Consider the following 27,836-nt stretch of genomic DNA (forward strand, 5'->3'; position numbering starts at 1 on the left):
GAGAGCAAGCCTTAAAACCTATCATGATGGATGTAAAGTTGGTACACTATTTGTCCACCTTGCCCACATACAAAATAAAGACTTTGTTAAACGAGCTTGCAAAGCACACAACACTAAAGTGATTTAAAGCAATTAAGAAAAACCGTTGTAATAAACTAAAACCTTACAAAAGTTGAGTGTTTAACAGTGAATTCCTGTGGAATGTTCCTGTGGGCATGAAACGCTTTACAGACTGTTGACAATGCAAGATAAGTGTCTTGAAGACGATGGACGTGTTGATTCATATCACAATAAAAAGACAATTTGATAGTAGCCTGTGACTGTCATGTTTTGTTCGCTATTTTCCATGCAGCAGCATGAAAAAGAGTCGATAGTGGTAATCCATTTTTTTTTTTATTTTTTTTTTTTTATTCACAACATTTAATACAATACTATTTTGTAAAACAGTTTATCTTAAAATCGAGAAAAAAAAAAACTCGAACCAGTATCTGGGCGTGTATTTTTTTTCTTGTATTAGGATTTATTTTATTTATGAATTATTTTATGTAACGCTGTTTTTCAAGACAAATAAACATTCAGTGCACTGAAATAAGCAGCTGTTGAAGGTACAGCCCTCTTTACACTGGAATGCTATTGAGATGTGTCGCAAATAACGTTCTTCAGGAAGCTTTTATTTGTGTGTGTGTGTATGTGTGTGTGTAGATGCTCGTACGCTTAAAACCCATGAGAGGAGATTGGCTGTGCGCTCTTTGACTTAAACGAAAACACATCAACTGTCCTGAAATCATCTTACAACGAATTGTGTTAGACTATCGGGTAAGTAGGCTACTGCAATTCCTGTCGGGGAATGAGCTTTTGTTAAATTTAAAGTGACAGATAAAACATAATTCTAGAATCAGGGTTTCGCTAAGAGCAATCACAGTTCGCGCGTTTCCAGTTATGCGTGAAGTTTCATACTGTAGGCTACGTATTTAATATGAATAAAACTCGACTTGTATCTGGAACGTTTTACCAGTGCAAATACAAACGTTTTAATTTGCAACGCTTGGTATTTCGTTGATGACATTCAACTGTGCAGGACGATAAAGATGATCAAAAAACGAAGCGTTATAACGATTTTGGTGGCGTTATTTGGTTGCTCATAAAAATATTCTTTAGCCTATATCTTTATAACTAAATAGTAGGCTCTGTATTTTAGAAGTACAATATTTAAAGAACATCCTTATATAAAAAAATAATAAAAAATTAGAAAAAAAAAAGGAAGCAGCAATGGTCAGGATATTGCTTTTTATCTTCGTTTGTTTATTTTGTTCTGAGAGTTAATTCATGTATCATGACACTGACGCAGGTCTATGGAACGACATAAAAGTAGGCTATTTTGTGCCGTTATTGAGTTTATGTAGCCTAAATATTCCCCTCGTGTTCGGTATAGCTTGCCGTGTTTAGGTTGTCACTTTCGTTATGTGGGATAGCCTAAATATGATTGTTTCCTATGTTTCTCGTGATGGCTACACAGTAAATGTGAGATAATGTCAGAACATCAGTCAAGATATTGGCAATAGTGTCCTGCATTACCGGTATCCTATCTACCGGATAGGCCTACCCTGGGGTGGCATGTCTAATCGACGGAGGGCACATTGCGCTTTGATTTCCTGCGCTTCGCTGTTGGCAGTAGGCTATCAAACACACTCGCTCTTCTGCGGATCATCCTGGACTGTGCGATTATAGGTAGCCTATCTGATGGGCGCGACAGATTTCATAAATCCATACAAACTGATCATAAAGTGAGCGAAAAATGTCCAAATAACAAGTTGAACCAGTAAAGATAACGCTTAGCCCCACATCAGCTTTCCCCCCTAAATGACAGACTGCATAGCGCTCTAGGTAGTGAAGTGAAGCGATTCATTTGCGCGGCTGTCACGAGTCAAAGGCAGGTGAGACGGAGACTGATTGGCTGGTGTATAGGGTCCCACTGATTGTCTGCCGCACGAGCTGAATGCGTGTCCCTGTTGTGTCCACGACAGATCACCAGCGTCCACTCTGAACAAGGACGCTCTGTTCACTGAGCAGCCACGAAACTCGAGATCACCGTGACCCCGCTGGCGTGTGGACAGCTTTATTCATGTCTACTAAAACCAAGTTTCACCTCGATAAAGTCCGGTTAATGAACCTAGCTAGTCAATTATGAAATTAACAGCAGCGTTTTTAAAATTTAAAAAACGCATTCTAATTTCGGACATTAACTTTAGGGGTGTATAGCCTACTGGTTGATTGGGACACTTTTTGCCATTGAGATGATTGGAATTAATAAGAATTAATACATAAAAAAAACTTAATTTTGAAAATTAGCCTACATATTGAATTAAAAATTAAAAATGTAATCCAAAAAATAAATGATTTTGACTGTGTTATTGAGTTTTATTGTTCATTCGGCAGTTATTGGTCTTGCGCAATAAGGTAACTCACGACAATTCAATGTTTTTATTAAAAATATAATTATTTGATAGGCTATACTTATCTTAGGCTATAGTTTTACAAATGACTGTTTTAAAAAATTCAATTGTTTTCTTTAAAATAATGACTTCAAAGGCCTATTTTGGACAATTGTAGCAAAGCATAAGATACAGTGATTAAGGGAGGAGATATTTGGCTTTGAAGAGTTTAATAATGATGACGTTTAGATTGTCATAGTGTTTTGTTTATTGAATTGTATCTGAGGGAGTGTTTTTGGCGCATTACCCGAAACTTAAAAACAAAATAAAAATACAGAATAAAATAATAAATATTTAATACATTTCAAATGAAATATTTTATCTAGACCTACTTTTTAAATGAACGTGTGTATATTTGCTAATAGCCTACAGCAAACTAAAATAAATACATAGTTTGCACGATTTTTGTTGATGTGTTAAGAAAAAAAGCCAATAACAATATATATTTTTAGCATTTTATATATGTCTATATGAATGATCCATCGGCTATGTGAACGCAAAACAAATTAGATAGCAGTCCCTATTCATATATATATATATATATATATATATATATATATATATATATATATATATATATATATATATATATATATATATATATATATATAAAAACTGTGTTTTGGAAGAACATATATATATTTTTTGTTTTAACAGCAAGTCCTTAAAACAAAAACCTGCGCAAATCGTTAGCTACAGAAGGCATGCACAGGCTGGGTTGCCGTCTCCTCGTTTCCTCTCCCCCTGCAGCTAGGGATTGAGTAACACATTGATAAAACAGTGTATCACTTATCCTGATAGCCACGGTTCCCCCCGGACCTGTCTGTCCTCTCATAGAGGGGCGGACCAATCACAGGCCTAAGGCTGGGTAGTTGTCCCTTTAAAGCACCTGTCTTCATAACACCTGGCAGACGAGAGAATTGCTTTACGCATGCTCCCACTCTGCCATCCTCTATACAGACGCGCTGCTCTTCAACCAAATGGTCTTCAAATCTTTTCAGAGATAAAAAGCCACCGCATCTGTGGATCTGACAGATTGCCTGATCTTCACTAATGACCGAGGACATCGAAGGAAGGAACTAGAGGAGACACAATGCCTAGGTCTTTCTTGGTGAAGAGCAAAAAAGCACACAGCTACCACCAGCCACGATCTTTGGAGGATGACTACAAAAGACTTGATTCTATTTTAGCTCACATATGCGCAGGTATGTCAAAATTACATTTAAAATGTAGAAATGAAGAACAATGGAGAATGCATTGCAATTGTCAAACAGAAAATGTATATGTATGCAAAAGAAAAAGTCTAGTCTTGTCTAGTTACCTTTCTTTTATTTCTACATAAACATAATGAAGTCATTGTTTATTTGTCTAAGAAAGAAAGTGATTGTAAAATTCTGAGCGTATATTATGACTACATTTGTGTGGGGGAAAACTCTGGATTCTAGATTTTCGTTGTAGCCTACCCATAGCCTATTGTTGTGAGATTCAGATTCAATAGTTTACAGCTGTGGTTTTGACGGGGGGGAAAATCATTACAGATAGCAAAACTTCAGACGACTCCGAGTGCTGTACGGATGCTCTGACAGGCGACACGACTGATGCTTGTTCTCCGCACTCTCACCTGGTGGATCAAGCTGATATTTCCTCCAAGTCTCCTCTCAGCTCTGGGGGAAGCGTGTGCGACCGCTCGTCAGATTACGAAGACTTTTGGCGACCTCCGTCACCATCAGCATCACCGGGTACGGGTGTACTTTATTGGAGATATCTAAATATTTAAAGCCCATCAAATTGCATCTATAGTGTGAATGTATATGATTTTATATATATTATTTATAATTTTAAAATGGTTTTCGTTCATTTCGGATTATTATCGGACAGAATTTGAATAAAACAATGTTTATCAAATATCAAATATAGGCTATATCACAAAAACGTTTGTTTTGTTTTAAAAGTATACCAGCTATTTGACCAGTTTTACATACATTCTAAATCACACTAAACATCTTAAAGATATTTTCTAAATGTCTATTTAACATCTGACAGGAAACGTCTCTGAGACATCCTATTGCAGATGAGCAAGCAATCTTGCTGATAGCTATCAATGCAGATAGCAATAGCCTAGTCACTTTATAACTCTAAACCGAATACCAGCATATTTAAAACACGAAAATCATTAGGCTAATTGATCGTTTTTCTCTTTTAACAGAGTCAGCCAAATCTTTTTCACCCTCCGTTGAGGAAACACAGCCATTCGCCGTCCCTTTCAGGCCTTACGCGTGGAGCAGGTACTCGGGATGTGAAATCAGACAGCTGGTACATACTCTCAATCATCACCACTCTCACGAGCGGCCAGCTCCTCCAGTCTATTACAATGAGCGCGTGCATGTCGAGCCCTCTCTTTTTACTGAACGAGGATCTGGCGCAGGCATTTACGGCTCCACTGCCACCCTATTCGAGCGCGCCACTGCCTCTGGATTTTATGACGACAGCAGCATACTGGGAAAAGGAACTGAGATAAAGTCCAGCTCCGATGCGATGTGTAGTCGTCTCCTGCTAAATGGCGCATACAAATGCATCAAATGCAGCAAGGTAATGTTTACAAGCGCAAATTAGCTTGACTGTTTTTAGAAATCACGATTAGGCATTATTTATTAAAGATTGTCCTCTCTGCTCCACAGGTGTTTTCCACACCACATGGCTTGGAAGTTCACGTCCGGAGGTCGCATAGTGGAACAAGACCCTTTGCTTGCGACATCTGTGGGAAAACGTTCGGACACGCGGTCAGTCTGGAACAACACAAAGCTGTTCACTCACAGGTGCTCGCATCATGTTCATATTTAGGAATGAAAATCATAGCACAAATGTTTCATTTCGTAACTGAAATCGATTGAATTTGAACAAACACGCCTTTTATCCCACAGGAGAGAAGTTTTGATTGTAAAATCTGTGGGAAAAGTTTTAAAAGATCATCCACTCTGTCCACTCATCTCCTTATACACTCCGATACACGACCATACCCATGCCAGTTCTGCGGGAAGAGATTTCACCAGAAATCAGATATGAAGAAACACACATTCATCCACACAGGTAAACGAAATAAAGTTGTAGCCATATGGAAATGTTTCTAGAACTTTATCTATAAAAATAGAACTTTGGGTGAAAACGTTGACGTGTGGATTTTCTCTTCTAGGGGAAAAACCACACAAATGTCAGGTGTGTGGGAAAGCTTTCAGTCAGAGCTCCAATCTGATAACGCACAGTCGAAAACACACTGGATTCAAACCGTTTGGATGTGACCTCTGCGGCAAAGGATTCCAGCGCAAGGTCGATTTAAGAAGACACAAGGAAACACAACATGGACTGAAGTGAGGAAACATTGGTTCACGAGTCAAGGACTTTACCAAACACTATTGCAAAACCCGTCGGGACTTTAACAGGCTTTTTAATTTAACAAGCTACAAATGCTCATTCATAAAACATCAAATCAGTGTTTTAGAGTTGGCGACTAATAGCGTTTACATTAGTTGTAGAGCTGTTTATGCTTTGTGAGATTTGCCTACGAGTCAGCAGCAGGCCAGCAGGTCTGACAGCTTTCATGGTGATATTATAACAGGGTATCACAGGGTATCTTCATTCAAATCAATAGTCCGCTGCAGAAACATGTCAGCCGTCGTGTCTGAACCCAAAATATTTTCACCAAAATAATCAGGGACGAAATATAACCGCCGCGAGAAAGGACACTGTATCACCCAAAATATCAGCTGAAGGAGAGAAAAATCACCGCATCTCAAAAGAATGTCACTTTGTTTTCAACGCTGCGAATGGGATGCTGGCAAAACAAGCACTACAATAGACTGCGAGATTTCATCAATAAAAGGAGTGTTTGTGTACTATAGCCCAACTTAAATTATTTGGCTTCTCGAACCATTACAGTCATCATTTCTTCTTTTGTATTAGGTTCGTTTTCTTTAGCGTAAATAAAATAGCCTTACTTAATATACATTGTCAGATAAATTAAATTGACAAATACCCTATTTGTTTGATATAATTTACACTATTTATTGAAATAAAGAATATTACGAAGAGATATTTCTAGCGTGTATTTGTGTGTGTGTGTGTGTGTGTGTGTGTGTGTAATAAACAAAGTTGTTGTTTCATACTGATTTGTAAAATCTCTATGGCTACTGCGCCTATCGGATAACTTGAGCTAAGGATAGGGCATTTCATTTTTATGATAGTAAATTAAAGCATTTCGTTACGTTTTAAATAAAAATAGCCCATAGGCCTATTTATTCGCAACAGAGCTGTGGGAAATTCCACTTGTCGTGTTTCGCGATCAATGAATTCGCATTAGGCCTATCTTATATTTTCAAGATAAGAATTATTGAAACACCAAGTTAATGGGAAAGGGACGAGAAAAATAAAAACACCTGATCAATTATTTATAAATCTCAGTATTTACTAGGAGACCGCAAAGAAAGTGTCACAAAATAACATGTCAAAAACACTGAAAAAAGGGAAAGCTATTGAACTGATCTACTAAACAATACACTTAATTAAATCAACTTTATACATTTATGTTTGAAGAGAACATAATTAGCCTATTGTGTAAAGTTTAAATGAAATTCAACACAGTCATCAAAGTGATATGATCATGTTGCAAATAATTGTTCTATTTGATTCAGGTCTGGTTTTTTTTTTACTGCTCTTCAATTTACTTGATTAAAATGAGCGAATGCAGCACAATTCTTTTGAATTTTGTCTCAATTTAATTCAGTGTACACTCCCTCTATATTTACTTAATTCAGTTGTGTTGGGACTAGTGAATAAAACTGCAAAAATTAGGATCTATTAAAAACTGTATATTTATAGGCCTATTATTAGTTATATTTAAATATTTAAATATTAAATTCATGCTCATTGTTAATAAAAAAAAATGACACGAAAATATTTTTCATCTAAAACTTGGAGTAACATTTTTACATCTGTCCATTTGGTTTCAGACTCTGTTGTTAATTTCCCCACTGATTTATTCCTCAGTCAGAGAAACATGCCGCAATTAAAATTATTGAAAGCACTTTGATTTTTGAAGTAGCCTATTTATTTTTAATACGTAACAATATTTATAATTGCATCAAATCATTAATTGGCACAGTAGCCTAATTAACTATTAGTCCTCCTCAGAAACAAACCTGACCAAAATCTTAAAATCTTCTTATAGCCTATATATATTTTTTCTGTGTGCAAATAAGCAAGGTGCACATATCATCAAATCAAACGGCTTGATGCCTCGTCTTATCTGACCATGAACATTATTATTCCCTTTATTATTTACACTCTAAACACAGTTGGGATCTCCGCTGTTAACTAAACTAAGTGTAAATAAAGGGAGTTTATTCAGCAGAAACAGTTCACTCATGCCCACGGAATATGGCGGTTCAGTGCTTTCTGCTGCCCTGCAGTTTAAAATGGCCCCGGGATATAACGTCAGCTTATCTAGGGATCTGGCACGAACAAGGTTAATAATACGGTTTAAAATATGTTACGCAACCGCGCTGCATTAGCCAGGAAAAAACTTGATTTCTCATTTTCCAAAAGTACCCTCAACATTGTTCGAAATGCCATTTTAGTTCTGTGTTACAACTTAGAAGCACAAGTTTTGGTATAGTGCGAAGATACAATCAAAGATTGAAATCACTGACTTTTTATAGCTCAAATCTTGCTGCATTCAGGCCCGCGAAAATACTGAATATTTTAAAACCCCGAAGATTTGACTGAGAGGAACAGGAAAATGCATATTTTTCTAGAGAAAAGAGAGATAAGCACATGGCTGTGCGATTTACATGTCCTGCTGCTGTGAGGGAAAATCGAACATGCCTGGAATTAGGATAATATTTAGAAAGTAATATTTAAAATGAAACCAAATATTCCATCATTTCACATGCAGAATTCGTCATTTCCCTTCACTGAATTCTATTTTTTTTAATATATATATATAATTATAGCCTACTTTTATTTTAATAATAACTTTTTATCTTTTGTCAAATCAAGTAGGCTAATTAATGTGGTTCAGATAACATAATATTTTGAGTTTCTATTCATTAAACCAATCTCCTCTGTTTGACACGACAAAGGTTTTTTCCTCTGTACAGATGAGAACGTTATCAAAATGATTCCCACAGATCTGCTGAAACGACTAAAAACTCTATTATGACTGCAAAAAAAAAAAAAAAATCTGTAGCCTATTGTAAAAAGCCTGACGACTTTTAGTATAAGTAAAATTTTTCATTTCAATGAACTCAAAATTTTAAAGCAACCAGGTAACTTGCTTTAAGTTAAACCAACAATCATTTTTTATTACAGTGGTCTGAATTAGAGTAGACAGAGTGGCAGTGTGGGTATGGATGTTGTCCAGAGTGCTGCAGGGATTGCAATGCCTTTACGCAGGTCAGTATCCACCACAGTTTCAATTCTCTGCAGTTCACTCAAGGGAAAGTGCAAGCTTGGACCATTAGGCCAGGCCAGATTTCAGTGAGGTTTTTAAGACCGTTGCCCCACAGCCTCCAGGCATATCAAATATGAATAGAAGAAGTCCTGGAAAGAGCCCAATCAATTTCAGTGGGCGAGTAATCAGAGCACTTCATTCTCTGGCTTACTTACTACACACACACACACACACACACACAAAATGGGGACTTTCCAGACATAATGATTTTTATGCTTTACAAATTGTAAACCTATACCAATTAGAATTTTTCAACATTTTTACATTTTCAAAAAAAAAAACATCACGAGCATGATTCATAAGTTATTTTCCTCATGGGAAACAAAAATGTCCTCATTTATTTTGTCCTCATAACTTGGGGTTTACCTGAACTTTCTTCTTCAGAACACAAAAGGAAATATTTTTGAAGAAATAATTGGTTACCATTGACTTTCATTTTATGGACAAAAAAAAAAAGAACAGCACCCTGCCACAGTGGTCTCAAAACATGTTTAATGATAGACAAACAATGTTTCTATCTATGAGAGAGTGAAATATCACCAGCACACTCTCCTGATATATATGGTCGATAAGAGAATATTAAGGACTAGCTAGGAATCCTCCAAATTCCCAATCTTCATGACATCATCTGCTGACTTGAATAATTCAATTCAATTCACATTTATTTGTATAGCGCTTTTCACAATACTGTGTTACACATATGTGGAAAAAGACTGAAAACCAGTGAAAAAAAAATAGGGAGATCTAAAAAGAGGGAAATCTGGATTGTTTAAAAAATAATTTCAACATTTCCCAAGCACAAGTATCGCGCAAGCAATCAAGCATAAACAAGGTATGTATGTATCACCTGTGAAACATATTCTGGTATTTTGATGAATTACTCAGTAGTCTCTCACTTAAAAAGATAAACAGAGGTGACAGAAGAAATGCAGGGCGTCTACACCTCTGTGACTGGAGAGCGGTGGAAGGTCTCAGGGAGACAGGGCTCAGATACTGTGTTCTTTTGTTGTGGCGCTTTATTCATTATTTACTTGATCTGAAAAATAGACTGCAAGACAACTGCACAGCTGTCATCAGGCAGTAGGGTGGTGATACAAATTATTCATGATTTTAGAAAGAACGGTAGAAAAAAAGCGAGAAAAATACATAAGGAATTTGGTTGGCACGCATAACAGACCCTCACACTATCTGTGAGAAGAACAATTTGCACAGGGTTACATGAACTATGCTTGACAAAAAGATTTATGTACTGTATATGAAATCTATAAACTACAAAATTCCCGTAGTTAATGAAATGGTTTTGTGAAAATGTAGTGCATCGTGAAAAGTGCTATACAGATATAGCTTGACTTTTTTCATAAAATAGGATATATAATATATGCTAAAAAAAAAAATAGATACAAATATTAACTCTATCATGTACTTACTGAGAATAAAACTGACTCACTAAGTACATAACACAAAGAAATACAAAAATTAAAAAGTGATCTCAATAGAAAAGTCTGATTTGTCTTAAACTGCATCAGGTTACAGTGAGGCCATCAGAGTACAGTGTCTGTCTGCTCCTATTCATCCTATTCCAGCTTGACATGACACTACAGCACAGACTCAGGGGAACAGGGAGCATTTTCCCAGTCTGCTTTGGGATGTCCCAGCTGAGCCTGAGTACCACGCTTTTACTGCCTAAACTCTGCACACTTTTGTTTTGCGGTCCTTGTTGTTTTCAGGACTGTTTAACAAGGTAAGTCTCCAGAGTCCTGGCACGCTCTAAAGTCAGTCATTCCAGAGTCCAATGGGGCTGGAGTATGAGTGTGTGAGAGAGTGTAACAGAGAAAGGCTGCGTGTGTATGTGCGTGTGTGTGTGTGTGTGTGTGTGTGTGTGTGTGTGTGTGTGGGGGGGGGGGGGGGGGGGGGGTCATGATAAAAATGGGTAAGAGCAATGGTGATTGCCACAATTGGGAGACATTAGACCTGGGTGAGCGGCCAAATGTGAGCTGACGTTTTCCTTCAGGTTAAAGCCCTGAAAGCTTTTCCATTAGTTCTCTCGCAGTGGGGCCCACCAACCCCTGCACAGCACGCAGTCGGGCTAGTCAGCTGCTGAAAGGTGGGTGCAGTAGGTCGCTGCTCATTTAAAGACATGTTTATCTGCTTCATTTAGCATTACATATCACTACCACTATTTGGATGCTAGCTGTCGCTCGAATGGAGACGTAAGGGGATGTTTCATATTTGTTGGAGTTTTCAGTACACCTGTAAAATGTCGTTTAAATAGTATGTTCATAAAATATATATATATAAAAATGGCTAGATATGTGTAAATAGCATTTGATTTTACATTATCAGATAACTATTTTTTTTTTTATCAGTTTTCCCAAATCAGAGAGTTTCATGAGATGGGATTGAGACTATTAAGAACGGAAAACTACACCTAAAAATTTAAACATTTCCCAGAAATATACCCCCCACTCTTATTAATAAGTCAAATTTCCATGACATTATTCATCCTGCTAGGCATTTCTTTAGCAGTAGTACATCGGTTTAGTTCTGTTTCATCAACATTTAAAGAGTAATCTAACAGCATATGAATCCTGACAAAAGCACTAAAAGGATTCATGTTGGTAAAAGGTTGAACAAAAAGAAGCTTTCTGGTCAGAAACAAATACAATGTGACAGACAGGCCCAGGCTGCACAGTTACAGTAGAATTAAAAGCTATAAATATGTAAGAGTCTTTTTTTTTACCACTCTATTACCAAAGCCCTTGTCTACATTTCAAGAAAGATACAAATAAAGTTCAAGTGAGTTTCGTAAGGGAATGTTTTAGTATATTTAGAGTGTATAACACAGTAATATTATCAGTAGTCATCCATCATTATCGGCCAGCATAAATCCCTCTTCTATAAAGAACGTGATTTTTGAAAGTGCGCACATGCAGCCTAAAAGGTTGCGAATTGATACAATCCTCCACTTAACCAGGCCTGACTAAAGCAATGAACCTCTCTGAAAAATTCATAAGATCCATTTCACAAAATACCATGCCAAGCAAAAGGATGTATCAAACTAGAAGAGAGAAGGAGAGAGGGATGCAGGCAAGCTGATATGCAGAGAGAGAGAGAGAGAGAGAGTGCAAAAAGAGACAGGAGATGGTGGTGGTGAGAAAAAAAGACAAAAGATTTATTCTCAGTAATAATAAAAAATTTATGTCGAGGCATTCAAGTAAAGTTCCTTTTGATGTTCTGATTTAATGAATGATTTGAGTCTCAGATGTAGGTTTGCTGAAGCTTGTGCTAATGTCTGTTCAGGGTCTGTGTAGTCATGTGTCAGTCTGTAGCACCATCAAGCCATTGCACTGCTTCTCAACAGATCAAGCAGTCTACAGTGAGCTGGTAAGTACTTCCAACGTCCCCGAGGTCCAGCACGCACACGCGCTCGCATGCACAGCCTCCTCCCATAGACACATTCTGACACTAGACGCACAAAATACGTTTGCTCACTAACTCAGACACACTGATATGTTCCTACTCTGTTTAAAAGCACTAGAGATAAAAGGCTGTTTCATGTAATGGTGTATGTGCGAACAGCTGTGATGTTTTTCTGCTGTTGTGTGAATGTGGTTGGTGTTGACTCTCTGATGGGCAGTGAAGTGTAAACGGAACAAAAGAGCAAGCTTTAACTAAACTAACGCACCGTTCATTTGTGTAGGGTCCACTCTATTCAAACATATATTATTTCCTTTATGTCAAACATGATCTTTTGGTGGATAAATCTCACACAATCTAATTGCATTAAATAATAACGGTTTCATGACTAACAGAAAAGGCAAAATTATACACAAGAGTCAACATGTTAGAAATAAGTTAATTAAATCTAAACAAGAGTGTAACAATTAGTCATTTATTTGACTCAAACTATTTTATACCGTAAAACTGGGGGCTTATGCAGCTACACATATTCCTATAAAATGAATGCGTCACACATTAAATATTTCAAAGAGAGAAATTAATCTTAAGGTCCAAATTAGAGACTGCTTTTGATTCTGGTCACTGTAAAAGACTACAGAGATCTGAGGACAAAGATCTGGGTTGCAGGGGTAGATGAGACTGGCCCTGCTCGTTTCCCTGCTGGTGTATGCTAAATCATTAATGATCACAAGCAGTACCTGATCTGCTCAAATCAACTCAGAGTTTTTCCAGCCTGCTTTCCACACAGTCCAGTTATAGATGTTTGCACAACAACAGCGTGAAGAAGCAGGTGTGGCTAATGACCTCCAAATCACATTTACTTGATTTATCACATTCACTTTGTTGTAAAAGAAAAGAGAGAGAGAGAGAGAGAGAGAGAGAGAGAGAGAGAGAGAGAAATGTAACTGTGAGATAAAGCTTAAAAATAATAAATAAATTCACATGGTTAGACAGAAGTCACACTATATAGAGTTGCAATTGTTAGAAATAAAGGCAATTTCATGAGAAATAAAGTTGCAATTGTGATAGTAATATTGGTAACATTGGTAGAAATACAGTTTGAACTGCATGATATTGTCACACTGCAAGATTTAAAATGGTATTGATGTAAGATGTAAAATCACAATTTAAGTAGAATTTATGTTAAATAAAATTGCAATTGAGAGACATACAGTCATAATTGTGAGATATAAAATCACTTGGCAAAAAAAAGGTAACTTTATTTTGATGGTCCATTCTGTTGACTAGAAGTAACTTTGCAACTACATGTCAACTAACTCATATTAGAGTATTAGTAGACTTTCTGCTGAATATCTGCTAACTCTTTATTGTGATGGTCCTCCAACAGACTGACTATAAGTAAATTTGCACCTATATGCCAATTTATTCTAATCCTACCAGTCTAATACTCTACTAACACTAATGAGAGTGCAACGTTACTTATAGTCAACAGAATGTGTTAAAGTGACCATCAAAATAAAATAAAAAATAAAACTTGCTGCATTAACCTGAAGGATATAGCCACATTGTAAGATTTTTAAGTAATATTGTGAGGTGGAGGCGGAAACAGACTTCCACAGAAACATTTTGTGGTCAAAAAGTTTGGCCCAAATATTTGACAAAAGACCTATATCACACAGCTTGGCAAAGTCCAGAACAGGAACAGCTCAATAAGTAAGTGTCAGTAAAAATCATTACCTGTATTTACATCACACAAGTTATGCTGTTGATTAAAAGTTAAACTCCAAAAAAATAAAAAATAATAATAATAAAACTGATGATCTGTTGACCTGAATGACAGGCAAACAAGGTGTTTCAGAGACATATTTGACAGGAGGAATAAAAATTAAAACACTTGTACATGTACTCGTGGATAAAAGGAGAGAGGGAAGGGAGGGAGGGGGAGAGTGGAAAAAAACACGCCTAAAAGCTTCCATCACCTTAATAAAATCATGGGAACCAGTACACAGTGTGTCAGCATCTCTAAACACCAGAGAATGAGCAGACTGACAAAATTGCTCTGACAGCCTGTTCACATGTAACATCCCAGCCTCTTCTGCCATTGGGGGTTGCCTACAGAGATGAAGGCACAGGGTACCAGAGCACACAAGTGGACTGTGTCGTGCTGGTGAGCATGGTATTGATCAAAGGCAGACAGGGTGTCTCTCCTTCAGAAAAGGGGCCAGCGTTATCCTTGTCAATTAAGGTTCACACACTGTACGTATTGATTTGGAACAACTCAACACAGGTAATCGCCATCAAAATGCCGATTTACAAAAGGGCAAGCAGGCATCGGCAATAGAAGCACCTGTATGGTTGTATGGATCTGTTGTTTTCTTTTCCTCATGATCCCAGTCACTCTGACAACACTCAGATCTACCATTTTAGCATTACAGATGCTGCTTCCCCCTTGAAGATTGAGCACATAAATGTGACCCTGGACCACAAAACCAGCCACATGGGTCAACTTTTGGAAATTGAGCTTTATACATCATCTGAAAGCTGAATAAATAAGCTTTCCAATTTATGTATGGTTTGTTAGGACAGGACAAAATTTGACCGAGATACAACTATTTGAACATCTGGAATCTGAGGGTGCAAAAAAATTGAAAATCGCCTTGTTGTCCATTTATTTTCGCGATTGTGCTGCATTCACTCACAAAAATAAATGTTTTATGTATTTACGGTAGGAAATTTACAAAAATATCTTTATGGAACATGATCTTTACTTAATATCCTAACGATTGTTGGCATAAAAGAAAAATCGATCATTTTGACCCATACAATGTACTGTTGGCTATTGCCACAAATATACCCGTGCGACTCGTGACTGGTTTTGTGATCCAGGGTCACAAATACATATGCTGCATGTTTTCATTTGCACGTTTTAAATAAGGGAGTAAGGGAAAACACTCATTTGTTATCTATGATACATCAAAGTCTAGCTGATTTTACCTGACTCTGACCTCTCCTCTGTGTGGTAAAGGTTCAAGCAGGGGCTTATAGCTATTACTTGAGTAGTTTCCATGAATCACAATATTTATTGTTTAGTTTTTTTTTTTTAATCTTCCTGCAGTTACCAAATCATGGGGAATGGAAAATCTGAGCCATGTCTATATAAAGTGCACTGTTGCAAATCAAACGCACAAGTCCATCTGTAGGCAAGGCAGTGAAAGCTAAGGCACAGACTCAAGGGAGTGACCCCTAAACAGCACAGTTTTTCTTGACATGCTCGCTGGGGTTTAGGGAGGGATTTTGGCAGACAGCTTCAGCTCCAGACATGGCCTCTAGGGGCCTTCAGGGCCACTCTATTGCCAAGAAATAGGCAAGAGAGTGGCAGAGTAAACAGTTCTGTCAGCAAGCCATTATAAAGAATAGCAATTGCAAAAAAAGCATAGTGTCTCACAGTATGTGTCTGTGATGGAAGGTGCATTAAACTCAAATATACTTTGAGAGATATGATTGTTGTTTATAAAATTTTATAATTTTTAATGTTAGTTTTCCTTGTGCAAAAGTTTAATAGAAAAACTATAAAAGATAACATAACGTATTTCTCTTTGCTCAGAAGTCTAAGCCTGAAAAGCTGATGTGTCCATCAGATAGTCAGGTTACACTTTTGTTGTCCTGTTGCTGTTCCCTATTAAAAATACATGGATATATGATAGTAGTGACCTGGGACAGGCCTATAACACACATACACTCAAAGAAATGCTGTATAAAAGAGGCTTCAAGTGAATTTAGTGCATCTTATGCAAAAATATTCAAAATTTTAACTCAAAAGTGTCACCAGAAACAGTATACAAATGTCATCATACTTCTGCCAAGGCAGCACCTTTCTGACTAAATGCATAGCCAAAAATGTTAGTTAACTAGCAAATGTTTCTCCATAAAAATACAGCTTCATGTAAAAATGTGCTTCATGTGGTATCATATAAATAAATTAGTCAAGTCAAACATATTATTTAATATCACAAATGTGTTGAGGGCCAGAACAGGAAGAAATTGCTTCTAAAGATATTGATTGCCTGTTATCACTTTTTTTACAGTGTATTCTGAAGCAATATTGTGGCTTGTTTGTTAATCAAAATTACAAATGAATGACTGATTTCGTCAGTATTATATCTGAAAAACATTAGACTTCATCCCATGCTATATTCATATTTAATTAATTGCATTCAAATTCCCTTTGCAACACCTTGTGAATACAGTGAGTGCAAAAGGATATGGGCTGACCACGCAAAAACAACAAACCTGTTTGTCTGTCAACATACTGTGAGAGATCTTTTTTTTTGCTCTCGACTTTCATTACACACAGTCTGTTCACTGTCAAAACACTAAATCAGCAGTCTTCAATTAGCCACGGGCAAATCTGAAGCTAACAGGCAACCAGCCTGTCCTTTCCTGTTATATTTACATTGTGCCTTTTGTTAAAGCCTTTCACCACACTGTAATAGACAGAGCAAACTTCGCAGCTGCTGCTTAAATCCTATTGCTCAAACCTGGTTTGTCTCCATACACCTGAAATCAGGGTCTACAATACTTGTCCATGCAGGAAGTCAAAGACACGGCTCATATCAGGTTACATGTCCATTGGAGCAATGCTGGACTTATTAGGGATTTAGCTAAGGGATAGTACACACATGCTCGCCAAAGATTAACTAAGCAATTTCTGATGCGCTTTCATTATTTTCATGGCATGACTTGTTTAAATAACGCCAGGGTTTATTTGAGAGCAGTCTACTATGGGTTATAATGAGTCAGCATGGTCTTCTGTATAATCCTGTGTATGAGAGCGAAATGTTTAATCAGTTCTACTTAGAGCCTCTAAAAGTCAATTGAACAAACAGAATTTGTTTGAGTAAATATGAATTGACTGTAAATTATAATGAGAAATCTCATGACTGTTCTCCAGGGCCTTCGAGAGAGTTCTGTCTATCTATTTTAGATTGCTTCTTAATCCTATTAGCAGACACTCAGCTGCAATGCTTACTAAGAGGTTTACAAGGGTCCCCTGTCAGATTTCCTCTTGCTCGATTCTTTTCAAACATTCTGACCTCCATTGTAAACCTAGCTATCCGATTCTTTTGTGCTGAATTTTTATTGCAGATGTCATTCAGATCTTGAGCAGAAAAGCCTTGGTTATAATCCTGACCTTGAAGAGTCACTTGTATGGACTATTTTTGAAAAGACCAGCTCTGAAAATGGCAGTGAATCAACTAGAGGATGTAATTCAAAGATGGGTGAGGAAACAGAAAATTAAGTGTCATATTATTTTGATGCATTTTTAATTTGTTATAAACAGTTTGTATTTATATCAAGTTAGGCATAAACGTAATATGTGTAAATCAGTATGCATTATGATAATGACTGTAAAGAGCATAACCAAAAGGGAACATGCAAGAGTGAATATGCTCTGAATGGTTTGTACATTTGTTAGTTATTATTCATTTTAATCACATAAACAAGATTTACAGTGTGATTGTTCTATTGTTTTTTAATCAAAGATTTGACAATGACTCTTGTCCATGTTTTCAGAGAACAACTGAAGACTTTAAACCAGAGGACCATGAGCTCTTTCTGAATGCTGGTCGAACCTGCATTGCCCAAGGTGACAGCAGTCAACTACTGGACTTCATAAAAGAGGAGGCCAATCAGGTAAATCTGGAAGCATTGGCATAATGCTTTTAAAAACTCATTTTAGATCTTGGTATTCGAAAGCATTGGAAAGTATTTCTCACCCAAGCTTTTGTATCAACTCAGATTCTATAACACACTACTGCAAACAAGAAGGTATCCTTAAGAGACAGATAGGTGCCACAACATGTTACACAGATATATCCCGGGCTCATTTTTATGACATCAATCCACTGGGATTGGTAGAATTTTGATGGGCTGTATCTGTACTAAACCGCCACTTTGTCCTTCTGCCAAACTGACAGGCCCCATGACCCTTGGGTGTGGGAATGCAGTTTAGCGGAGAACCAGTCAGATTTCTTGCTTCACTGGAAGTCCTCTCAGGAGCAGCACTCCATTAAGTGCTGTTGATTTACCAATTTCTTGCACTGCTCCACTTTTCCGTGCATGTAGCACATACTAAATAACAAGCCATTGCGGTTTTAAAGCAGAGCTTAAATGCACCAAATAAACACCACATTTTCAAATGACTGATTTCAAAATAATAACATCCAGTATCCATCAAATGGTCATGAAAATGATTGTGAGTCAATCAATTTCAGTCATGTGAAGAATATAGGTATAATACATGTGTATAGGCATACATATGCAAATACATACAAAAAGTTTCAAAAATACAAAAATGTTTCATTGTAAGTAAAAATGTAAAAGGATAAATGTCTTTCTAGCACATAGTAAGGTCTATGGGCAGTGGCCTACTGCCTGCACTGGTGAATGAAGTGCTGAGAAAGGACCGGAGTCCTGCCCACTATCAAGCTATCCTCAATCAACTTGTACAGGTCAGATTGTGCTTACTCAAATATGTGACACTGGATCACAAGCCAGTCACATGTCGCACGGGTATATTTAAATTATCAATTTTTCTTTTATGCCAAAAATCATTAGGATATTAAAGCAGGGCTATGTAGTTTCAGGAATTTCTTCGCTTTTTGCTTGCAGGTTTCTCTATAGAGCTCCCCCAACAGCTTCGGAATAGATATTTGACAACACTGTTGAAAAACTCGTTGGCGACTCTCAGATACCAGAGGCTATAGATCAATGACATCAAAGCAGATGGGACATTTTTTAAAACGTCTTCTTCATTCGGGTTCGAACAGCGCGAGGGAGCGCAATAATGACAGAATTTTAGCAGATTTTTTTGCCGTAGAGCAATTCGTTACATCGCGAGACCTGGTATCACGCGATACTTCCTGGCGGCCCGCCGGCCCAAAGTTGCAAGGGTGGTTTTTCGGCTCACAGGCGCTTGGGGGGTGCGAGACGACCACCATTCAACCCGAAAAAAGTCATATAACTATTCCAATGACTCCGAAGCTGTTCGGTTAAGGTAAAAAAGTTACTTAGTTCACCTTTAAGTAAAGATCATGTTCCATGAAGATATTTTGTAAATTTCCTACCGTAAATATATAAATCATTTATTTTTCTGAGTGAATGCAGCACAATTGCGAACATAATTGGACAACTTTAAAGGCGATTTTCTCAATGTTTCGATTTTTTTGCACCCTCAGATTCCAGATTTTCAAATAGTTGTATCTCACCCAAATATTGTCCTATCCTAACAAACCTCACATCAATGGAAAGCTTATTTATTCAGTTTTCATGATTTCAAAAAATTACCCATGTGACTGGTTTTGTAGTCCAGGGTTACATATGGTTCTTAAATAAGAATAATAAGATGATGACAGTGCATAAGCATAACTTTAATTGCAGATCTGCAATGTGAAAGAACTCCTCAATATTTTACTTCACCAAGTGGAGAACACTGATCCAAATGCCATCTCAGACTCCATAATTGTTCTCATGCCTCTTATTCAGTCAGGTAACTGAAATAAACCACTATAAAAAACATGTTTTCTTAAAATAAAAAGCATGTTAACTTAAAATAAAAGCCAAAAACGAACAAGGCTACCTCTACTGCAACTATAACGAATTTACACATTTTCTGTTTGTTGCCTTTCCAGTGCTGTTGAGAATGAACGAGTCGAAGGCCCCTGGACTGGCTTTGGCCCTTGATTCTTTGCAGAAACAGATTTCAAAACTGCCTGTACCTTACTCACACAAACAGGAACAGGAAGATGTGTATGGGCTCTGCCGATGCTGCACTGCAATACTGACCTTTGTACAACCCTTTGTACAGGAAGCCAAGTATCAAGACACAAACTCAGTGTCCACCAAACTAAGGGCTGCTCTTCTGAAGTTGTATGTTTTCAAACCTGTTCTTACTAATGCAATCACAATATTTGTTTAATGGAAAATACGTACAGCTTAAATTAGCCATTCATCCAAGTATGTCAAGTCAATTTATTTGTATTGTGCTTTTCACAATACATGTTTCTAAGAGCTTTACTTGGCTGGGCAATATGACAATATATACCAATGATAGAAGTCATCCTCTCAATTTAAATCTAACTATACTGCATTTATAGTGCTGTCATACTGTATATCAGTGCTGCAGTGACGCTACACGTCTAAATGTTCAAAGGCATTTAAGCGATATAAATATTGGTTGGTATTGTTCTATAAATAGATTTTAATATTAGTTGGTTTTGTTCTAAACAAGAGTAATCAGTAATCAAAAAGTACAGATGAAATGAAAATATGATCGTTGTCACAGGTGAAAAGTCTGAAAAATCTAAAAGCCTTGCTGAAAACCACATGAATTCCATGTTGATCCAAGCTGGTTTATGCTGGTTTGAGCTGGTGGACCAGTATAGTCATGCTGTTCCTAAGCACACAAGAACTCCCATGCTGGGGACAAGCAAACCAGCATCCCATGCTGGTCCCATCATGCAAAGCCTACTTTATACTGGTGACAAGCAATGCTGGATTTTTCAGCAGGGAAGTCTGATGCCCAGGCACATGTCTGAGCGTTCAAAACTAATGGATTTGGATAATGTTCAGTTTTGTCCTAAATAAGAATAAACAATCATTTGTCTTAAATGAAAAATAGCCTGTTGTCAGAGTCTGATGTGAGTGAAAATTTAGCAAATTTAATTAGCAGTCATTTAAGCAACAACGTGGAGAAACATGTAACCCTTTATAGATTATAAGCATGCGATCTTAGACAATATTTTACCTAATTCTTCACAATTTTCTTTCTTTCTCTAATGGCTCAGTTGCATGAAGAGTCTAAGCGAACCTCTCCTCCAAGTTCAGCTGGACAGAGAGGCAAACATGACAGAAATTTCACCCCTGTGGAATTTTGCCACAGAAATAATGGTAATGATATCAGTCACATTCGTGTTACTATTAGGCATGGTACTTTTGGAAAAAGAATGACCTTCTAAGTGCTTCTGTGCTTTTAATACTAGGCAATCTTAGCAGCGATCCAAGAGTCTCTGCCAAAAATGCTGTTCTACAATCATTTGAGGGGGAAAGAAGATGATATACTGGAGACAGGTGATTGCCATCCAAATGAATCAAGAGCTTGCATGGCTTACTTGCTGTTTGTCCAGCTTATTGCCATAGAAGTGTTTCCTGCAGTTTTTAGGTAAGTTGCAGTTAGACCTCAAAACTTTAAATATCTGTTTTTTCCCCTCTCGCCATGTGTTTATCAGACTCAAAGACAGTGTGAACTGTTGAGGCCACAAATCTCGTGGGATTTCAAAAGCCGTTTAAAATCCCCTTCATTTGAGAATCTTGTTTTGTGCTCAGGCCTTCAGATACACCAAAAGGGTTAGGAGCTTCGACAAGTGTTTTTTTTTTGTTTTTTTTTACGGTACACAATAACAGTGTTTTTATGAAAATGGTTTACATGACTGTTATACTTTTAATGCACCAGAGCTTTTACGTAGGTTTAATTTGACATTTTATTTCAGCCCTGTTTTCGTCCTGCAGTGCAATATGGAATACATCAATCTTCTGTTGAGTAGGTGTGTACACAATGCAATTTTTATTTTATTAAAAAAAAGCCAACATGGTGTACCATGTATTTAGTCCAACTTCCTTTCCTGCTTTGTATCCATATGCAGAAAGGATGAATCATGGATTTTGAAAGGACTGGTAAAGTGAACTTCCACCAAAAATTCTTATAGTTAGTACAAGTGCCGAAAATTATGTACATACTTAATTTTTCAGTTCTGAGTTGTAACTTTCTTGTGATGTCTTTTTGCATTTTAAGGACTTATATGTTATAAGTTTGGAAAGAGTAACAGACTACAGTCTTCCAGCGGATCTCTTAGAGCTGAGACCGTTTCATGAGGTTCCACAGGTATGCAACACTATGTATTGTTATGGAATAAACAAAAATAAATTTTGAGTTGAAATGTACTATTGTCTTTTATACTGTGTATGTTAAAAAAACTGAAATAAACATCACCCCACTTCTTAAAACCTACATAATTTAATATTGGTGAAAACTAAGGCTACACAATATATCAGTACCATATCAGTTTTTCTTTTCCCCAGAATTTTAATAATTGACGAATCCCTGGTGAAAACAAAAGTGTTTTTCAGCAAGGTTTACTTTTTTAATGACATTGTTAACTTACAAGAGAACTTTTGTTATTTGTTCACAGAACTTAATCAAAATTATGATTGACTGTCCTATCCAGCATTTGGTGAGTATAGGTGAGACACAACTTGCATGTAAATCTGATCAATGTGAATTAAAGCCAGTTTTATGTTTGCTGTCATTTGAACTCTTTCATGAAGAGAGCAAGAAGTCTTGTGGTGTTCCAGCTCTTTATAGAGAAGCTTAATGGTGAAGCGAAGCACAAATTTTTCAGGTATGGTATCTAGATGTTTAATTAAAAGTGCTATCAAAATTTGAATGGAATCTGTTAGTGTATGGAAATATAAAAAGTCAGAACATCGCTGGGTATTAATTGCTTATTTCTTCTTTGTGAATGCTCTAAGACGCATCATGAAGACTAGCCATCATGCAGGGGTAGAAAGTATCATCATCAAAAACATAAGGAATCAAGTGGAACTGTGCAGAAAGGTAGTGTACAAAACAATCGGATATATTCATGAATCACATGCTTGAATGTCCACTTCTCCAATTGATACGATTGTTATCAACTCTGAATCACTGATGTTAGAAATATTTATTTTCTTTTGTTATTAAAGTCAGTCTGTGAGGATGGCTGGTTTGAGGGGACATGGCTCATCTCATTGCTCAGAGACACCATCACTCTCCCACAGGGCCATGAAACTGACTTGCTACATGGGATGGACAGGTGAACAAGACCTGTATTTTTACAAAGCTTTTACTAAAGGAAACAATCGCCTGACAAGCCACTGAATGCACATAACTACATCTTGATGGATCTAATCAACTTTCATATCAACAAATCATTGACATGAATCGTAACCCAAGTACAGACTCCACATATGGCAGCTGTCTCTATTTTAAATGTTAGATCTCCCACTAACTAAATACAATCCATCCCTAACTATAATTTATTTATGAGTGTATAGTCCAGGTTTACTGCCACGATCCCACAATGCAGAACAGATGGTGAGTAGTCCAATTTTTGAGGCAGATCCTGTGTCATTCCTAAAATGATACTAAAACCTGAGTGATTGACATACCTCGTCTGGATAATCTGTCCCTGATAAATTACTTAGGCCTTGCTTCATCCTGCTGATGGTCAGCATTTACCATTATATGCACTTCTTGTGTGTAACTCTTTCTGTATAAAGTACGAGAATTATAAGAAGACAAATTTTGACTAAGAAATAAGAATTATTTGTTTGTTTTTTTCCATATTAATATTTTCTTCTTTATTGTTTTTAAAGGGTCATGGAGTCTCTGAATCTCCTGCGGTATTTATTGATAAAGGAAAGAGAAATTTCCGTAAGATTTTTACAACAGTTAGTCAAAACACCAATATACACCAAATATAACATTTTACTTATATATTCAACATGTTCTGTTAATAAGACCCATCCTGTTATTTTCAGACTGGAATATGGATAGAGCTGTGCCACATTGCAGAAAGTTACACAAAATTATTACGAGTATGTCTAAGCATGTCAAAATCATACCATGGAAAAGAGTTAAAAAGACTTAGAGAGGATAAAAAGACCAAGGCTAAAGGTAATACATGCTTTGTGTTCTATCTCAGTTAAATGTATATATTATGTAGTGATAAAAAAATAGAATTTGACTTGTAGTAACATCTTTGTTTCCCCACAGAATTTAAGGAGGCCTCTGGGAAGAGATCAGTTCAGAGCTTGATTGTGAAAAATGAGACACTTGGCAGCATGCCACGCGAGGCACAGGATAAGGTTAGATTATCAGTAGGCCTACGACTTATCTGAATTCAGTTTTAAAATAGTGACAATAAGTCATATATAACACTAAATATATCATTTGCAGGTCTTGCAGTGTGCCCTGGTCACATATGACTTAATGGAAAGCCTTGTGGTTCGTATAGAGGAGATCATTGAGGAGAGTCAAAAATGAACAAGTGGGCACAATTACTGTGGTCTGAACTGAATAATGTATTTTTATTTATTTACGTTCCCTGTACCATGCTGCATTTTGTAATGATAAAAAAACAATGTGAGAGACCTACAAAATCAATATTTTCAATACTGTATTCGTATTCTGAAGTCTTTTCCAGCAAAGTTTATACTTGTTTTTTTAATGATTTATGAACTATTTTGCTATTATGATGGAAATGTTTTTTTACAAGGATATGAACAAAGCAGGAATGGCAATTAACAGTTTTTACACAACTTACTGTGAAACAATACTGACATCTGCTGTTAAAAATAAGTATAGCAAACATTAAGAAGATAAATGGACATGAACATAAATACCACTAGAACTGTATCTCTTGAAGCATCCCCCAAACTGGGCTATGATCAACGATCTGAGCACAAGCCAAAGACATCTGATCTCTCAATTTCTCCACATTGGGTTTACTTGTGGCCTGGAATAAAAAGGCCATTAAATCTTTTGCAGGCACCATGCTAATATACTTCTTATATATGGAAAATAAATTATTATGATTTATTTTGGTATTTATGCTTTAATAGTATAACATGAACATTAAAAACCATAACTTAATTCACCTCTATACAACATTCATTGTGAAATAAAAACATTACTAGAAAATGATAACAATAAAGCAAACACAAACTGAAGTGCAAGACATGCAGGTTACCTTAGCGATGATCAGCATTCCCTTCACTACATCAGCAGTACTATGCACGGGCATGACTCTGAGGTTACAGCCAAGGAATCTGTTGCAAAAATTTTAATTTCAGAATTACACCATTTATCACATATTCTTTTTTCTTCTTCCCCAAAATAAAACATTCTTTGCTGCTGGCCAGAACTGAGCTCTTCCACAAAGTGTGTTCATTAGCTATTTATTATTAATCATCTTTGGAAAATAATTGTTCCACACGGGCATCTTATTCAATGAATCTCTAGATGCCATGTCTAGAATTGGCTGTATGTAATGTACTCTTTCAAAATAATGTTGTACGTTTGTAGATTTTAAATGATCATGCACCTGTTCTGCACTGATGAGAATATGTCCCACTCTCTTTTTCCATAGACTGGGGCTTGAAGCAGAAGAAAACTGTTTCTATGGACCTCCATAAACTTTTCAATTCTCTCAAAAAGTTCTGTATTCTCAAGCTTAGCTGAAAACTCCTCCAGTGTGACCAGCAAGAAAGCCGTACCTGTGCAACAGATAAGTGAAGAGAAGGCAACTCTTCAGCGTACACCTGGGATCTGTTTCCACAGTTATTAACTTCATTAATGTAGTTTTTTATATTTAAATTTTGTATTTATTTATGTACATTTACAACACTATACTTATATACGTAATATATCCTTGGCATGAAATTACAAAAAACTAGGCATCACTGCTGCAAGGATGTTTCTACAACTGAAATTTGACATATTTGACATATCTTTCCCTTCTGAACTCCGTAATCAATCTCTCTCTCTCTCTCTATTTTTTTCCCTCATTTGGAAAGTCGTGGAAAGGCTATTGTGGATTTTTTTTTTCTTTTAATATTGGGACAAATGAGAGTGCTAAAATCATATTTGCTGTAGTCTTCTGTTCACCACTATAGAAGTTTACTCAACTTTTCTTCACTTCACTTTTGAGAATCACGGAAATGTAACAAGGGTTCTTAATAAAAACAGTGTGTTGAATATTTCTCTTTTTGGCTTTCTACTATAACTGATTTAAAAAAAAATGTATGCATACTTTTCTAAACATTCTGACCGAATAAAACTTATGTCGTCTGTACTTTTGTAACAGTGTAAGTGCTTGCCTGAACTTCTCAGTGGTTTCCTAACAGAGAGAATTACATGGTTCTGTAGTGTAAGCCAAACCACAGAAACAAGTTAGCATTTTAGCACTTCCATCTGAAATCAATAGGTTTTTTTTTAAATAGTTTTGTGTTAAATGCCAGAAATAAGGTCTGTAGTAAGACAAGATAAAAAAAAAAAGACCCAGGCTAAATATCTTTAACAAAAGACATTTTCACATTTTATTTTACAACATGAAATAAATACATCAGTAATACCCCTTTGAGTTTTTTGATGATTTGATTTTGTCTTGAAAAATGCAGTTGCTAACATGTGGCTAAATGGGACTATCTATAGGCTAGCTTTCATCCTAGGTTTAGCGATTCACTTCTGCCAATTGAATTTAGGGTTCAAAATGTATCAAAGTTGTGTTCATTTGTGAAGATTATCATGATAATTTTTTTTTTTTTTTTGGTCATATAAATTATTTTCTGAAATAATCCAAAAGCCAAAGAAAAAAAAAAAAAAAATCCTATCGGGTTTTTTGTCAAGGGAACCAGGGTGACTTCCGGGTTGGCCTATTGTCATCACTGCAGCACTCTATATGGGTTGCATTACGTTTAAATATATATATATATATATATATTTACAAAGTTTACTTTCAATATTAGACACTAACAAAGATCTATCTACAGTGAAAAAAGAGAAGGAGAACCCAATATTTAGCCTACCCCTCGTGTCTCGGGTGATGTGGCCTACGACTACGCTTTCCCAAGCGCATGTCAGTTCGAACTTGCAGCATATAACGTTACATGTTCTCCGTCACAGTTGGCATTGTCCTATTTAAGTTAATACAATTACATTTTGTTGCCAGGCTGATTGCTCTACATTGTGATGGACAGGCAGGACAGCAGTTCTGAACTAGCGGAAGCTTCTGCACATTGAGCTGCATAACGTACAAGTTTTCGTTCGTTACTGCATTGAAAAAAATGAAAAATTAAGTAGGACATCATCTATAAAGTATTACATTTACCGATGAAGTTTAACTAAGTTACTTTTTACCTGACAAGGGGAAAACAAAAGAAGAGGACAGAATGTTGTCCGAGCGGCGAACCCTGTGCTGCTGCGCAAGAATCTGTGAGGGTTCATCACACTGCGAAGACAATACAAAATAAAAGCAGATACGCGCATAAATAAGTGTGATTCAGTAGGTCAATAAGTCCAATTAGTACAATCAAAAACAGAAAAAAATATTTTACTTAAAGCTATGACAACTACAACCTATAAACTTTAACAGCAAGCTATTAGCCAACCAACGTAAAAACGGAAAACCAACCTGAGGTGAGGTGCTGATTATAACGGTTGTTTTCCAAGAGGTGTTGGTATCGCTTGCCATTTCCAGTTTGTCGGCTTGATATTCAGTTACGGTGCTAAAAGTTTTCTTCAACAAAGTAGCCTATATTTA

The 27,836-nt window shown here is 36.6% G+C and overlaps 3 protein-coding genes across 5 annotated transcripts; 2 read left to right on the top strand and 1 right to left on the bottom strand.

Moving 5' to 3' along the window:
* The first annotated feature begins 678 nt into the window (after window positions 1-678).
* On the top strand, window positions 679-7,240 carry gfi1ab (growth factor independent 1A transcription repressor b). Its single transcript, XM_079884859.1, has 7 exons — window positions 679-816; window positions 3,494-3,697; window positions 4,031-4,231; window positions 4,699-5,081; window positions 5,171-5,308; window positions 5,414-5,579; window positions 5,683-7,240. Exons 2-7 carry the CDS (start codon window positions 3,586-3,588, stop codon window positions 5,859-5,861), a joined length of 1,179 nt encoding a protein of 392 aa, XP_079740985.1. The 5' UTR covers window positions 679-816; window positions 3,494-3,585; the 3' UTR covers window positions 5,862-7,240.
* Window positions 5,832-26,368, top strand: glmnb (glomulin, FKBP associated protein b). 2 transcript variants are annotated; one of them, XM_079884857.1, is made up of 20 exons: window positions 5,832-5,857; window positions 8,856-8,939; window positions 17,563-17,696; window positions 17,992-18,111; window positions 18,819-18,929; window positions 19,858-19,966; window positions 20,109-20,346; window positions 21,264-21,366; window positions 21,459-21,637; window positions 21,966-22,019; window positions 22,119-22,149; window positions 22,268-22,357; window positions 22,665-22,706; window positions 22,801-22,874; window positions 23,005-23,089; window positions 23,218-23,327; window positions 23,890-23,947; window positions 24,055-24,190; window positions 24,290-24,381; window positions 24,473-26,368. In XM_079884857.1, the coding sequence occupies exons 2-20, from the start codon at window positions 8,897-8,899 to the stop codon at window positions 24,557-24,559; spliced, it is 1,896 nt and encodes a 631-aa protein (XP_079740983.1). In that variant the 5' UTR covers window positions 5,832-5,857; window positions 8,856-8,896; the 3' UTR covers window positions 24,560-26,368. The 2 variants fall into 2 exon arrangements, with proteins under 2 accessions (XP_079740983.1, XP_079740984.1); XM_079884858.1 differs by lacking the exons at window positions 5,832-5,857; window positions 8,856-8,939 and having other exon boundaries at window positions 17,441-17,696; window positions 24,473-24,563; window positions 25,665-26,368.
* On the bottom strand, window positions 24,921-27,836 carry cUnh1orf146 (chromosome Un C1orf146 homolog; the record flags this gene model as incomplete). 2 transcript variants are annotated; one of them, XM_079884860.1, is made up of 6 exons in its annotated part: window positions 27,708-27,836; window positions 27,434-27,524; window positions 27,233-27,346; window positions 25,620-25,791; window positions 25,266-25,344; window positions 24,921-25,031 (listed from the first exon to the last, which is right to left on the bottom strand). In XM_079884860.1, the coding sequence occupies exons 1-6, from the start codon at window positions 27,765-27,767 to the stop codon at window positions 24,921-24,923; spliced, it is 627 nt and encodes a 208-aa protein (XP_079740986.1). In that variant the 5' UTR covers window positions 27,768-27,836. The 2 variants fall into 2 exon arrangements, with proteins under 2 accessions (XP_079740986.1, XP_079740987.1); XM_079884861.1 differs by lacking the exon at window positions 27,233-27,346.

The sequence above is a fragment of the Squalius cephalus genome, assembly GCF_949319135.1.
Source record: "Squalius cephalus genome assembly, chromosome: 10".
NCBI classification, from domain to species: Eukaryota; Metazoa; Chordata; class Actinopteri; order Cypriniformes; family Leuciscidae; genus Squalius; species Squalius cephalus.